This window comes from Colletotrichum godetiae (genome assembly GCF_030913485.1).
Source record: "Colletotrichum godetiae strain CBS 193.32 chromosome Unknown BDP55scaffold_85, whole genome shotgun sequence".
NCBI lineage: Eukaryota > Fungi > Ascomycota > Sordariomycetes > Glomerellales > Glomerellaceae > Colletotrichum > Colletotrichum godetiae.
The window spans coordinates 139,664-154,331 of record NW_026851333.1 but is presented as its reverse complement, the minus strand read 5'-3'; the positions used below and the strand labels follow the sequence as shown (position 1 = coordinate 154,331).

At 52.0% G+C, this 14,668-nt stretch overlaps 5 protein-coding genes across 5 annotated transcripts; 3 read left to right on the top strand and 2 right to left on the bottom strand.

Annotated features, from left to right (window-relative positions):
- Nucleotides 1–505: 505 nt before the first annotated feature.
- BDP55DRAFT_684734 (uncharacterized protein) lies at nt 506–1,674 on the top strand. Its single transcript, XM_060576417.1, has 2 exons — nt 506–792; nt 838–1,674. Exons 1-2 carry the CDS (start codon nt 719–721, stop codon nt 1,505–1,507), a joined length of 744 nt encoding a protein of 247 aa, XP_060422543.1. The 5' UTR covers nt 506–718; the 3' UTR covers nt 1,508–1,674.
- A 2,233-nt stretch (nt 1,675–3,907) lies between these two features.
- On the top strand, nt 3,908–5,502 carry BDP55DRAFT_684730 (uncharacterized protein). The gene has a single exon (XM_060576416.1). It carries the CDS (start codon nt 3,965–3,967, stop codon nt 5,255–5,257), a length of 1,293 nt encoding a protein of 430 aa, XP_060422542.1. The 5' UTR covers nt 3,908–3,964; the 3' UTR covers nt 5,258–5,502.
- A 1,854-nt stretch (nt 5,503–7,356) lies between these two features.
- BDP55DRAFT_420800 (uncharacterized protein) lies at nt 7,357–8,259 on the bottom strand. Its single transcript, XM_060567450.1, has 3 exons — nt 7,850–8,259; nt 7,456–7,785; nt 7,357–7,395 (listed from the first exon to the last, which is right to left on the bottom strand). The coding sequence occupies exons 1-2, from the start codon at nt 8,095–8,097 to the stop codon at nt 7,566–7,568; spliced, it is 468 nt and encodes a 155-aa protein (XP_060422541.1). The 5' UTR covers nt 8,098–8,259; the 3' UTR covers nt 7,357–7,395; nt 7,456–7,565.
- A 701-nt stretch (nt 8,260–8,960) lies between these two features.
- BDP55DRAFT_760807 (uncharacterized protein) lies at nt 8,961–10,747 on the top strand (the record flags this gene model as incomplete). Its single annotated transcript, XM_060580851.1, has 2 exons — nt 8,961–9,318; nt 9,377–10,747. The coding sequence occupies 2 exons, from the start codon at nt 8,961–8,963 to the stop codon at nt 10,465–10,467; spliced, it is 1,449 nt and encodes a 482-aa protein (XP_060422540.1). The 3' UTR covers nt 10,468–10,747.
- Nucleotides 10,748–10,943: 196 nt separating this feature from the next.
- On the bottom strand, nt 10,944–13,026 carry BDP55DRAFT_684721 (uncharacterized protein). Its single transcript, XM_060576415.1, has 3 exons — nt 12,054–13,026; nt 11,169–11,936; nt 10,944–11,065 (listed from the first exon to the last, which is right to left on the bottom strand). The coding sequence occupies exons 1-2, from the start codon at nt 12,627–12,629 to the stop codon at nt 11,181–11,183; spliced, it is 1,332 nt and encodes a 443-aa protein (XP_060422539.1). The 5' UTR covers nt 12,630–13,026; the 3' UTR covers nt 10,944–11,065; nt 11,169–11,180.
- Nucleotides 13,027–14,668: the final 1,642 nt, after the last annotated feature.

Sequence of the window (14,668 nt, the reverse complement as noted above, 5' to 3'; positions counted from 1 at the left end):
ATCGCTCTGGTCAAGCTGGGAGTAGCTGATTTTGGCGCTGTTCGGACGGACCTAGAAAATTATCTAACGTACAGTACCAAGACATGTTGTTTTCAAAGAGTGCAAACCGAACACAAGACCATTGCAACTCAATCCATCAGGGCGGCTGCAGACTCCTTGTCAAGTCATCAAAGGTTTTTTCCAGCCGTGCATGTTGTCGTGCTCAGCACCAACAGTACAGTGATATCTCAAAAGGCACGCAGACTTCCAGGTCAAATATTTCGGCACACAACAGCATTGACAATTACATATTGGGTGTTCGGTACGGTATCTAGTCCGCGCTCAAACTACCTACAGTACATGACTACACCCCCCGATCGAAATACTTTGTCATCCACATTTTAGTCGCACACGACGCTAAGATCCGATGAAGTCCAGAAAGGAGGTCCAAGCGTCCGTGATAATCGCCGGATGCCGCTTCTCTCGTCCGGCATCTAGCCGACGAGCTCCCGTCATCATTGCAACGGTTTTACTCATCTCCATCAGCACCTACTTCCTGCACAGCCTCAATGATCGCGTATTACGTCGATTCTTTGTGGTCAGTCTTTTGCAGCAAATGCTTTATGGACCGTTGATCTTATGCGCCAACGAGCATCATTCATATTCTTGGTCTTTTTCACTGTCAGAGCACTCCATACCGCCCTATATCTGGTAGATCAGTTTACCGAAAGCCAACGGCATGAATGACTCCGTGAGATGGACGACGATGGAGCACATCAGCACGTGGCTGGCCCTCAACGGAGGACATACGTAGTAAGTCGGCTTTGTCTCCGTACAGCACGAGCTGAGACCCCACAGCGCTCTAGTCGACGGCAGAAGCAGCAACAGCTTTGTGAAGTCACACTACGGTAATACCTCCGACGTTTATCACACGTATGATCAACTGGGCAATGCTGGTATGGGATCTAGTCTGCTTCGATATCTCCTCCTGGAAGCTGGAGGCGGAATCTATGCCGATTTAGATACTATCGCCCTGAAGCCAATTGATACATGGGTTCCAGGCCACCTGCGGAGTCATGTCCGCTTAGTTGTCGGCATCATATACGATCAGCAAGACCATGCGCCACAAAAAGACAAAGCTTACCCGTTGCAGTTTGCCCATTCCACAATTGCTGCTGCACCTGGGCATCCGGTTATCCACAACATGATATCCCAGGTGGTCACGTCCATGAGGCGTCCTACGGCTCAAGACGGAGTCGACGAGGCAAAAGACAGGCATAGCAACCTCGATATCTCGTATATCACCGGTTCCGCAGTGTGGACCAAAGTCTTATTTGACTACTTGGAATCTAGCAACTCAGACTTGACGGACATTATGAGTTTCTCATATTTGGAAAGACCGACATTGTGTGTGGATGTGCTCATATTGCCCATCGACGGCTTTGGCATGGGTCAGAACCATTCGGGGAGCACCAATAATGGGCAGATTCCAGACAATGCACTTGCAAGCCGCTTGATACCCGGCTGACCGATCCTCGAGTCTTGAGGTGTGATCGATGGCTGTCATTAAAGGAGGAACTAAGAAGATGACGTGCGTAGTAGCAAACGGCTTAGACCAGCTTGAAAGAGCTCATACAGGGGGCCATATCTTTTTACATTCTGCAGCGACACAATATGACATTTCTGTCGTCGTCAGAGGCTTTGTGTGGCAATGCGCTCGCCTATACTAATGTGCCTCATCGTGACGATGGGCTTGAGGCCATTGGATAGCAGTGTGAACATGTGATATATGTCAGTGCTGAACTATCTTCCTGCTACTGCAAAGTCTCGACAAGCTTCAGAAGCGATTCTAGGCAATGACCCCACAGATCGGGACTGAGGAAACTAGAATGTGCTTTAAGCTGTCCGTTCCATCAAGAACAGTGTGTTTGATAGGTCACACTAAGTTATTACGTGCCTGGAGATGATTGATGTATTCTCGAAATCGATGTCGCTACCCCCATCAACTATGGAGGGACCAGAGGCAAGGGGTCACATGTTTCGACCTTCTTGGCACAAGATACGACACTCGTAACTCAAAGTGAAGTGAGATCTTTCTTCCTAGATGTTCATCGACAGTACTAGTAGCAGGCCTACTCCAGATAGAATGGCAGAACGACATATCCGACCCCGGGCTTGATGGCGATTAGCACTCAAGTCGACAGCTGACAACGTCTCGGGCCATTAGTACTCACACTACAGAGCCTATCACAGTGAAAGCTTGAGCAGTACATAGTATTCGCGCAACCGGGAGGCACAGATGACTGGATACTGATCCTTTCGCCCAAGGCTCCATCTGACAGTCCGCAGTGTGACGCGATGGAAACAGCCAGAGACATGCGGCGGAGGGTGCTTTCATGAGTGACATTTTCTTCTTAGCTACGATCTGTTTGGCAAGCCTTCTGGGAAAGAGAGAACGCTCAGGTATTATTCTTCTAGATCAAGTCACTTCGCACGTTTGCTTGTAATACCGCAGAAGATTTGGTATGTCGGCACGGAAACAGGCGATTGGGCTGTGTATTGCCGTATGCATCTAGGGCGTTGCTGGACTGGTCCTCACGATCGTGTAAAGGCTGCGATCTGCCCTAAGAGTGTTTATAACTTGTGCAGGCCATTCGATGTGCAAACGTCAGATTGGCAGCCTGGGTCCCGTCGACTCCAGCGATGCGGACTTAGACACAGAGACAACGGATGTAGCTGAGCAATCGCCACTACCAGCCTCATCCGTGGCTGTCAATGGAGCGCGACGGGATAGGCTCCTCATACTAGCACCACGCCGAGCAGTTTGCGCATTCAAAAGCAAGCGCCTCGTACGCTCGGACGGCCGTGGACTGCGGTTCGCGGCACGACGGCGTTGGCTGCGATGGCCACAGAGCCAACTTACGATCCGCCGGAGCATAACATGACCACTCGGCCGGCTGGGCCGCACCCACCTCGAGATCAACAAAGTAACCTATCCCCCGTCTCGAGAATTTCGCGCACCCTGGCTCGCTCCCTTCAGGGACCTCCACGACAGGGCTTGATGCGTACCCAAGCGCTCTGCCAGGAAGCGCGGTACGTGCGGGTCCGCATGGTCCAACCGTACAAATCGCCCTGCAAGGTGCACCCAACTGCAGATGACAGGGGAGGTGTGTGCTCCGTAATCTACTTCCTGCTGTTGGTGCTTCAGGCGACGTACTCCCCGTCGGGGCCTGAAAAGGCCTACCCAGTACTACGGTCTATGGGCATATTCGTTGCTGCGTAATGTACACCCCTGAAGCTCTGGCCAGTTCTTGATCGGTGACGAGGTCCCACTGGATTGAGATGAACTGCAGGACGGGCAGGGAACGCCCGCTGTGCTCTCGGTCTCTGCAAGATGTCCGTGCCACGCGGTGACTATCATTAATGGCTACTTCCTGGTGCAAGGGAAGTCACAAAACCCGGCCAACATGGCTCTCCACTGTGTGCGCGGGTCATCTAGCCAGACCAGGAGCCGTGGACGGAAGCCTCCGCTCCTGTCTGTGCCGTGGAGTTTCCACCCACGGCTGTCGCTGTACACTCTGCAAGACGTCCACAACCGGAGGCAGTAGATGGGCAATTATGTACGGTACTTTGTGTGGTCACATCGCGAGGCTGTGCGAAGCTGGCCAAGGAGACACCGGGGTGGTGTTCGTCTCCTGCTATTCGCCTCCTCCGTGACCGCCCGATATCGCGTCGTCTGTTCTTGAGTCAGCCCATGAGGCGTTTTCACCTCGCCTCGACAAGGCGAGAATTCGCGTCACCTCTACCTCAGTCAAGCCCGGTTATGGGATCAGGACTGCATAGCAGTTCCCGCATCGCACTCCAGCAACTACTATATAGAACACCAGACGTGCCCGTCCTCATCGTACAGGAACTTCTTCTTGCAATCGTCTTCATTCACTCTCTTTGTCCTGGTCTACAAATCACCTTACTAGCTCTCATCGCAATGGGCTCCTGTTTCTCGAAGTCAAAACCACGCCATGGTCATGAGCTGGACTTTGGCCATGGCCCAGTCGGGAATGCTTCGCACACCATACGGGATACGCATAGCGGCAGTCAAGCTCCTCTCTTTTTTCTACCAGACGAGGCTTTGCCCGCATATCCGAACGAAGAAAGATCGAAGGCTGATATCATCCGCCTCGTCCAAGAAGCCAACAAGGAGAACGCTTTCCGGCCGCTCCGGGAGAAAGGATACCAGGTGTACATGGACGAGAGCCCCAAACAGGACGCTGAAGCCCGGCGTTGCATAAAATTCGTTGGTGCATTTCTCAGGCTTCTGGCGGAAGCATACGGGTGCGAAATGAGCTTCTTCTTCACCAGCTATAGCAATAGCGACGGCGTCTACGTCTCCGAGGAGAGATCCAAGATGGCACACGCGCTAGATCAGCTTTTCAAGACTTCACGCTGGGACGAAGCTGAAGCAATCGTGAAAGACTCGCCAACTCTCCAAGATATGGGATTTCAGGCGTGGATGCGGAAACTCGTCATCGAGGAGGAGAAGAAGACGTCGGCTATGGAGCGTATGTCGGATGGCGAGATGCACTGCCAGCTACTAGACCATATTCGCGAGGAAAAGATTGGGTTTTGGGAAGGCTGGAGAGCCAAAGATCTGACAATGGAGCAGCTCCTCGCTGTCTACAACACAGCTATCAAGGAAGCGCAAGCTCAGCCAAAACTCCGGAATAGCATTCGCTTCACCATTGAGCGGTCCATCGCATTGCAGTCGCGGTTGTCTAACAACAAGACGTCGCATCCTACCAACGTCATCTTGCTCACGGCATCCCCCTTGGAATACAAGGAAGCAGAACTGATCAGGAAGCGTTTGAAAGACGTCAAAGGCGGTGGTTCCGAGTTTTCCATACAGGTAGTTCTTTTCGACGGCAATCTGTCGAAAGACGTGGCGAAATATCATCGCCAGCTAGACGAACAACAATCAGGCGACAGAGACATATACAGTACTATCGCCTTCAACGAGGCTAAGCTGCTTAGCGAAGGCTTGAGCTCACTTGCCCTGAAGACGATCTTGAACGGTCACTCCAGAGAGGTCGCTCGGACGAAGCTCAGGGCGGATGAAAAGTACGGCATCCGCGGGGGCGTCCCATTCAAACTCCTAGCAGTGGCCGAACTACAGAAAGCTCTTGGACTTGAGACAAGCTGTCGCGACGAACAGACTCTCGGATTGGGCGATGTACAGGCGCCCGTAGTCGACTTGAAAGAGGCTGGAGACGGAAAGGTCTAAGGTCAGCTCCTGTCTACCGCTGGTGGGGCCTTTGCGAGCACCAGACAGATTTTCGTACTGGCCGTGATCCTGAGCGTAGTTAGAAATTTAGTCAGTGAGAATGGATTGGTTTCTTCACTGGTTCGGTGCCTTTACGCAGGGCGGGAACCGCGTGAATAGTATTCAGCTTTGTGAGCAAACAGGTATCTTGCCAGCAGTTTTGAGAAAGACCTTCTTCCCATTAACATGAAGCTCATATTCGGAAGTACGTACGTCGTGGACGCTAATCGCCGTTGTGATAATATGGACCATCAAGCATTGCGCCACCATCTCAGAGACATTTGCCTTTAATTCAACATGCATGGGGCACGGGCGGATAATTGTGCCTGCGTGCACCCTCACCGCCAAGCTGGCATGTCTTACGCTTCGCCAGTGGCTCGCTTGCTTCCCTTCCCGATTCTGCTCTTTGAAAAGAGTACCGGAAGCCCCTAGTTGAGTACGGATAGTTACATGGGCTGGACACGAGAGGGGTACGATAGATAGCAGCCAGGGCTTTGTCTACATTGACTCGCTTCTCCCACAGACATTCAATGAGGTCAACCGGATCTACGTTACAAAATCGCTGACGGAATCATGAAGAGATCGAAACAGGTAGCTTCACAGCGCTAGTATTCGGATCGTCTGCAGTCGTACCACGCTAATTCAGGCGGGAATTACATGGAGTGAGAGCTTTTCGTCAAGGGAGTAAGTTCGTTAAACATCCCAGACGTAACGTAACTCTAGCGTCTATGGCTCATTGCTAACGCGTGCCGCGCGTACGTAACCGTTTGACACTTTTATTTTGTGCTTTAGTTAATCCGATCTAAAGGTGATTCCATATGATCCGAAGATTCTGATCATGGCTGATCGTTCTGATCCGCATTTGGCTGGCCGTGGACTAGATGTGTATGCCTTATATGACTCTAAATACGTGTTGAGATGCGCTCCAGGTTTGAAAAGCGATAACCTACTGTGTTACATAACAACTTCTTAAAATAAATTCTGAGCTTTGCCTGGACGAAAAGAAAATGGTCTTATGACGCATGAAGGATTCGGTCTGCCTGGAAATATTTCTGGAAACGAGAAAGGCCATTCCGACGATCAAGGTCAGGCATCCTTTTTAAAACGCCTGCGCGATCTACATGTCACTCCAGTCAGGGACCAGTTCTGGTGATCGTCTATGCTGCGTCCAACTGATACAAGTAGCTTATGCGCATTTCTTGGATATAGGATTAACGCGAAATTCGTTGACAGATGAGATCTTGGCCAAGGGCGAACCGCGTGATATTCTGCGTGACGCAGCATCGCTCACTATATGGTGGCGCTTTACTATGTCTATCACTATGCATTTCGTTTTGTGACATACGCTGGAACGGCCGAGCTGCACCTCCATCTCAACACGTGCCCAAGGATTCTTCATTCTCCGTCACCTTCGATGACAGTGTGAAAATTGCACCCAAAGTCACTCTTCAGCGGATCACCTAGATCGTCAGATAGTAAGGCCCACAAGGTTCGTTGTGCTTCTAAAGTCCTAAGTTTTCAGAAGAGAGCGATGATCTTTTCTGAGCTACCCCGCTCCTGGTCTCATCGAACCGAGGATGGCCAAAAGCGTTTTTCAAGACGTGTGCATAATTCTACTTTCTTTCCGGACCTTGAGCCCTGTGATGTTGCCACCACAACAATGTCCAGACCACACATACACCATCAAACTATCAAAGCGACAGATGCATCAGCATCTACAGCGAAAGAGCAAGCTCTGTCTTCAACGTCGGGATTCACCGGTGTCTTGCTGCTCCTCCGTGCTAACTCCTCCGCTCCCGCAAACAGTCGGTCGGATTTTCGTTTGAGCCCCGCCCGCTTGTCGTTGGCGGATGAATCAATCTCTTACCTTCTCAGATCATCTACGACCCACCAGCTTTGTACTTCACAATAATCTTGCCCGCCCCTTTGTGACCTGACGGTATTGGTACGAGCTTTGGCGACATAGAATCGGATGTACTACGGCTGATCTGGGCAGAATGAAGCCGTATATAGATTCCAAAAGATATCCTTTCTCTAAGAATACGGGAGTGTGTGATAGACTCCAACGTCGGTTCGAGATACTTCGATGGATCGCAGTACTATATTTTACGTTTCGATCGTGACTAGGCAAGACCTTTGTGATTGTGCTAGAAGCATACCTTATACGTTCAGATTCTGCCCGGATAGCAAAAGATTGGTAGCACTGTGTGTACTCTGAACGAGTTTAGAAGGAAGACATGAGCAGCATCATTGATATTTGACTTATGCCTCATTTAATGTTTATGTTTTCTTCTCTTATGGCGATCACGTAATCATCCCGAATGAAAGTCTTGCCACACTCGTCGCAAATCCCACCGATGGTAGGAAATCCCACCAACTGCGCCCATAATCTGTGCGTCTTCCAGACATGTCGTCGCTTCTCTTTCTCTCCCTTGAAGCATGACAGGCATTCAACCTTCGGACACTTCCGGTGCCGCGAGACGTGTTCGCTGAGAGGTGTGAGCGGGAGTTTTCTAGCGCAGTGAAAAGTCATCAGCAATTCACCATACTCACTCAAAGAAGCCTGGGTCTTTAGCAGTGAACGAACAGCCCTTCCAGTGACAACGAAAGATTTTCCTGGCATGTCTCGATGGGGCAGATGCTCTGCTGGTCGAAAACGGAGCGAGACTGGCTTCTGTCGAGTTCGGTACTGGATTTGACAACTGTGGCCCCCAGTCGAAAATCGCCCCCAAGCAAGCCACCTCTGCGCCTAATGAATTCCCCATCACCGTTTGCTCCGCGTACTCACTAAAGATATTCATCTGTTGGTGAAGCGGTGGCAACTCTCCAATGCCTCAAGACAGTTGAGAGGGTGAAAGGATCTCGGAAGGGTGCGGAGGGGCGGTAGACGGATGGAGAGGCAAATCGCACGTCAAGTCATTCGCCGCAGAGTCGTATGCGAAGAGACATGAGTGGTTCAAGACGTTCGAATCCGATCGATCAGTGTCACTGGTAGTGTCATTTTGCGGACCTTGCGAACAAATGGTCAATGGCATAGTGACATCGCCCTCAAGAAGCGTGGGATCTATCGCACCGATTCGAAACCCTGTAGCTGGTGCCCAGGCCATGTTTTATCGTGTCCAATGCATCCGTGGTTGCTGATGTTTTGCTTGCAAAAAATGATATGTGGAGGTGGGCTTCGATGGGTTTTCAAGGAAGCCTGGAGCGCAGCTAGCGACGTAACCCCGCTCTATGATCGAGCGTCGGCCCCGATCGTTGGATGCGACTCGAGCAGGTGGGGTCCACCGTTCTAGCCATCAAGTGGGAGAGTGGATCTGTGCTGCAGTTATTTAGGCTTTCGCGCTGTTGCTCAACAAATCCTTTTGCCATGTCCTGGTCCTTGCCACGTGACAGTTGACGGGAACCTATTACGATGTAGGTCGGAGCGTGGGCGTGTTATGCGAGAGTCTCTTTGCCCGGCCAATGGAAGACGCCCGGCCTCCAGCAGCAAGCCTAAGCCAAATGCGGATCCTCTCAAGTGCGTTGAAGGGGGAAGTGAGAAGGTATAAATGATCATTTCAAGTGAAACGATCCCCCGGCCTCAACGCAATCGACAGCCCGGCCAATTCTCAGGAGGATGCAATACAATCAAGGCCGGTAGAGTGAGTTGGCAGAGGCTCGTTACATGGCGGAGACAACCCCGACAAGCCTCACTGGCAAGGCTCACGAGCGATTCGTGATTGTTACGGCACTACTACATCTGATTGATCCAGTACGTGGTGAGCCTACAACTCATAGCCTCGATAGGCATCCTCACGATAATTACTGGAAACATGAGCAGTACCAAAAGAAATTCCTCGACTCGTTTGCTTTAATATCTTCGACTTCAAGGATAGGGGGTGAAACTGCCTCTGCAGTAGGTCTGGAGCAGGATCATCCAGGTGGGACAGTCCTGCGACTTGCCAGGAATCTGGGCGTTCCCAAGGAATTGCTCAATCAACTGCAGGATGTTCTCGTCGATCTCACAGCAGTTTCTCTGAGGGGTAATTCACGGCGAAAATAGAGCAATCCGAATGAGACGCTGATCAACACGAACCCTAGATAAGAGACCGGACGACGTGAAACTTGAGGTGTTGCGTAAGGTCGTCGTTCTTACTCAAGACAGGATTCGCGCACTCGTGGAGAAGATAAGTCTTCCGGAGATCAGAACTACCATCGAACGTGCTATCCAAGAAATGGATCAGTTATCCTCAGACAACGCCGAAGAGCTGGGTTTTAGGACATGGGTCCGTAACCTGCCATCACTTGCGTCTCTCGATGCCGGAAGCCATATTACCCAGTTCATACCGCATGTCCAGTGGGCATCACGCGGTAGATGGATGTATTCTGAACACCTCGAAAGGCTCTTCGGGCTCGAAGACGGGACGTTACCCTCGTGGTTGAAATACGTTTACAAGCTAGGGCGATACTTTGCTGCAACCAAGGCGATGCTCAAATTGGCCGTGAAGCAACCAAGCATCTTCACAGGGATACACATCGAAGCCATCGAAGCTCCGAAGCCGGAGGGTTTCTCGCTAGGCACACAGAGGGAACCTCTCTTGACAATGCTCAAGAAAATTGCCCAAAGCGACCCAGAAGCGTTAAGGGAGAAACTCGGTCAAACCTGGTTAACGAACGACCCCGAGACAAAATTACGACGAGCTTGCAAGCTGACACTCGTTGTGCACGCTGAAATGCAGCTGCTCAGCTTTTACGACCACCATCCCCACCTTACACCTAGGATTTTGTTCATGGGTACTAGCAAAAAGGCTTGCTACCTCTGCAACGAGTTCATGTCCCGCCATCCCCTCAATATTGGAGTATCGGCAAGCCACCAGAAAATCTACCCAGCCTGGATGTCCCCCCCATGCCATGCTTCCATCAGGAAGCAGCAGAAAGCCCGGCTCTGGGAGCTCAGCCGACATCTGGAACAAGCGGCTGTGCGTGACCTCGAGACGAGACTTGGAACCCGGCGACCAATGACAATGGACTCAACAGCGGGGCCGTCACTTACGACGACGGGAACGATCTCGTCGGGATTCTGGTCCCGCGGTTCGAATTTGGGCGAGCTCGAGACAGATGAGGAGTCCGCATCCTTCATCACACAAAGTATGAAGTCTACGTCAGTCCAAGAAGACGGGGTTGAGATGTAAGGTTATGGCATCCAAAATAGCTAGTCGCTGATCTTGCCTAAGTGTCCTCGACAGCCGTATTGTGGGCCAAGATTAAAATTAGCTCTTCAATAGTCCTTCTCCTGGTTTCGAGCATTCAATCCATTCCATCGGCGCCGAATTCTTCTCGCCCCGAACGCGCATGCCAAATGAACCCAGGCCGGTATCCTGACGACACGCACGAATGACGGCCGAATTGCATGTTGTCCAGCTACTGCCAATCTCGGGATAGGCTGAGTGTGGTTCAAAGGGACTTGCCGGAACTGTCAACCGCAATCGGTTAGACATCAGGCTAAACACAATCGACCTCACACTCTAGCATCAGCTCATCCTTATGGAACGGTGCAGCTGCCTTACCACGGCATGTGACAACTTCTGGACGGGACAATCGTAGACGGAGCCATATTCCCGCCGTGTTGGAAACGTTGAGCCATAGCTACAAGAGGTGGAGGGGAATATTAGCGTAGCGCTTAGGGGCTTGGGCCAAAGGTAGAGAAATCTGGACACGAACGGGGTATCCTTACGTTCGGTACGGACCATCAATCATCGATCTTGCTACTGCCGCAGAGACGCCGTTGGTCTCCTCTAAATCAGCGCATGAACACCTCATATTTCGCTCACGGTTCGGCCGTATGCGACGCTGCTTGAAGGATTGTGAATTCGAAGTAGACTGTGGTACCTACAATGGCAGCTAGTCACATTTGAAGGATCTCGGACTTGAATACGGGCCAGTATGTGTTTTCAGCCCAGTGGGCGAGGTGCTGCATGGCAAGAAGCACAGTGATGATCCCGAACTCGGTCGACGTCTTGCCGAGCTCGACGTCGCTGTAAAGAATGGACTTGCCATCTTGAATCGCGCTAGCAACGAAAGACCAGCTGTGGCCGCTGATAATGACGCCCGGCAAAAAGTGAACTGCCCGCGGGTCGGTAGGGCCTTGCAGAAAACTCCTCCATTGTGACGAGTGCCATGATCCCATCTGCACCATCGCCTTCTCGAGGTCAGCGCCGGGACGCTTGGTCTCGAACGATACGACGATGGGGCTCTTGCACAAAATTCCGTGGTCTGTATGATTGATGGTCACATCTGGTCGATTTTCCCGAACCTCATCAATCCGGCTGGCCTCAGCACTTCCTCCGGGAGGGCGGATGACCATGCAAAAGTCAACCATGTTCGACGCTGATTGCTTCGCCCTGTATGTTTTAACAACCTGGGCGCCAGTGCAGTATGTGTAGTCAACAAGGCCGCGCTGGCGGTTCGGTCGAAGTGCCCATTCCATCATTGGCAGATGGAGCTCCGTGTTCCAGCTAGGTTCGCCGTGAAGGTTGATTTCGCAGTCTTCGGCCTGGTCTAGTAACCATGCAACGAGATCCCGGGGTGGGCACCGGAAGCCGGGTGGTGCAGGAATGCCCTCGGGGAGATAAGCGTGATCTGGTATATCGAAGTCGGCAAACTGGCGTTTGAGCAGCGAATTGTCAGTCTGTGGTTTAATCGGCAGAAGACAAGCGTCCATAGCAGAAGGGAATGGAGCAGGCGATGACTATCTCGTCATGGATTTTAAAGTATGTACCTCGGTGCGCATGTCATGCGGCAGTAGTTGAAACCCCCATCTGATTCCCTGCAGCTCGTTGACGAGTGTGGCGAGCGAGGAGGGCAATTCAGCGCGGCTCTTCGCAAACTTGCGATGGACAAAGCCGTCGGCCTGAAGAGCCAGTCTTCTCAACTGTTTCGTAGGTGAGGACGACCGTGATGAAACACTAGACGCCGATGAGAGGCTAGGCGTGGATGTGCGAGCAATGCGTTGGTCGTTGAGCTGGGACGCTCGCGGTGTGGAATGGATGTCGTGTATATTAGGAAGAAGGCTTGCGCTTGGCTCTTCGTCGCCGTCATTGTCCTGCTGACTGTTGTCATGCTTTCGTTTGACTCCTGTAAGGGGCCTGGATTCCATCAGAGAAGAAACGAAACAGGGAGAGTGCGACGATGGCGGTGACAATGGAACCCTCAACTTAGTGTTGGGATGGATGCGGCGTCGTTTTCGCGGACGGCTGGGCTGCGCCTGTTCGCCGTGTTTGCCGTGCTCGTCGGGCGTTTGGACAGTGGCCCGCCAGGCATCAATTGCAGCGCAAAGGCTCGCTGATCTCGTCATTGAAGCCTCGCTTCAACGTAGACAGTGACGATAAGGGCGAATGGTGAAGGTTATGATGGACAACTGATAACCATCGGCGGATGTTCTCGGGGCGATGGGTATCATGTCGTTGGCTGGGAGACAACCAGTAAGATGCGCCTTAGAAATCCGACTTGTGGACCCTGCGCAAGCGCCTTGTCGATCCTTTTCCCGGCTGCCAATAGGCTCACGAGTATTTGTGTATGGGAGAGTTTCACGGATGGGTTTAAACAGCGAATGCTTCTGTGGAAGGACCAAGAAAAGAAGCTCAACCGAAACAAAAGTAACAATTGCGTCAGTCTATGGAGTTAGAAGGCGCAGTGAAGGCGGCAGCGAATTGCTGGGGCGCTTGGTGGACACGCTCACCATACGCAGGGGATAGCAAGTTTCCTGCCTTCTCGGCTGTGCGCTTGTAGCGTCCTATCAGTGGCCGTAGGTAGTTCCCGACGCTCAATCGGGCGGCTATGGAGGGACTTCGCCAGGGAGAAACCGATGTACCTAGTGGATAGGTTGAGCGAATGAACTTTGGCGTAGGTAATCACTTCCGCTCGTCCGCCCTTGTTAGGCCCTGCCTATCTGTCTGGACGGGGAGAGGTTGGAGGCCTTGCTTCGTTGCAGCCAAGGCTATGCTAGCGCTGTGAGTAACATACCGATCTAACAGACGTAGTCATCCTGCAAAGTGCTTGCCAGGCTTACCCTCCTTGGTCCATGGGCTTTTCAACCCGGAGTATGGCCGCAACTCCGGACGATAACGCCGATCTGGTTAACGGTGTGAGCACGAAACGGCCACGTGCTGCCTCGATACCAGCGACGCAAAGACATTGGTCAGCCCGCGGCCCTCCGCACGTGCTTCGGAGACCACGCCTGCCACAGCATACCGCCTATCCCCTTGTAGCAGTCGAGATCTCGAGAGGAAATGAGAGTCGAAGTCTCGGATCCATTTGCCTCCATAATAGGGTCTATAGGGCAGCAAAGTTGTGTGACACATGGCCGAGGTTGGCGATATTGAGCCTGCTACATGTGGTGTTGGGGACAGCGTGAATACACTCGCCTGATTGGCGGCTGGCCGAAGGGGCTTTTACGGTGTACGGGCCCATATGTCGATGCTGTACAGCGCCGATGGCGGACACTGACAAGAAGATCCTTAGAATATGCTGCTATCCGCACTATCCTATTTCAAATGTTGTTTGCAAGCAGGCCGCCGCAGCCATTACCAGATGCTTGAAGAAGCTTATCACGGCAGCAGTACGTGCAAAAAAGAAAGTGACATGTTTTGCGACGCGCGTACGCTTATCCGAGGGAATGTTTGTTGGAACAATCACCACGGATGGCGCGAGCGGTTGTGATGTTACCGCATTTTGACCTCGCCGATAGTGGACAAGCAGAGCCGCGGACCCGAAAACCACGATGTTCGGTCAGAAAACTGATCGCAAATTACTCCCTTACCGGCCCGAAAAACGACATACGCATTGCGTTGGTGCAGCAAACCGAAGCGAACCACGCAGCGCGATGGGCACACGAGCTCGATGTTTGTCCCTGCAACACCAATCCAAAAAGCTCTCTACAGTGCATTCAGCATGTCAGAGGGGAAACGGCAACGAACAGTTGGGCTTCGTGTCTCGAATCGTGACTGCATATGGAGCGTGCCTGCCGCCTCGAACGGAAAATTGCATCTGCACCATCGTGATCACGGACACAAACCTTAGCGCGTCGTATACAGTAGTCAGACAAGCAAGCACAGCGGCGCAGATGAGTGTGCTCGACTTACTAATCAGTTGGAGTACTCTCGGAAAAACCTTACCATCACTATGATCAGTAAAAACCAACATAGGGTGACATGATGCGTCTCGCAGGTTTACTAGCTTGCTTGGCTGGGGAGACCATGACTGAAGGGACGTGGATGGACGTCAAGCCTCAAGATCTGACCGAGGGAGTACGGCTGCAGCTCGTAGGCCTTGGTGGGTCCAACATCAAGCTCGGTATTGGCAGGAAGATCGAGGCACAGTCGCAAGGTGGAGTGG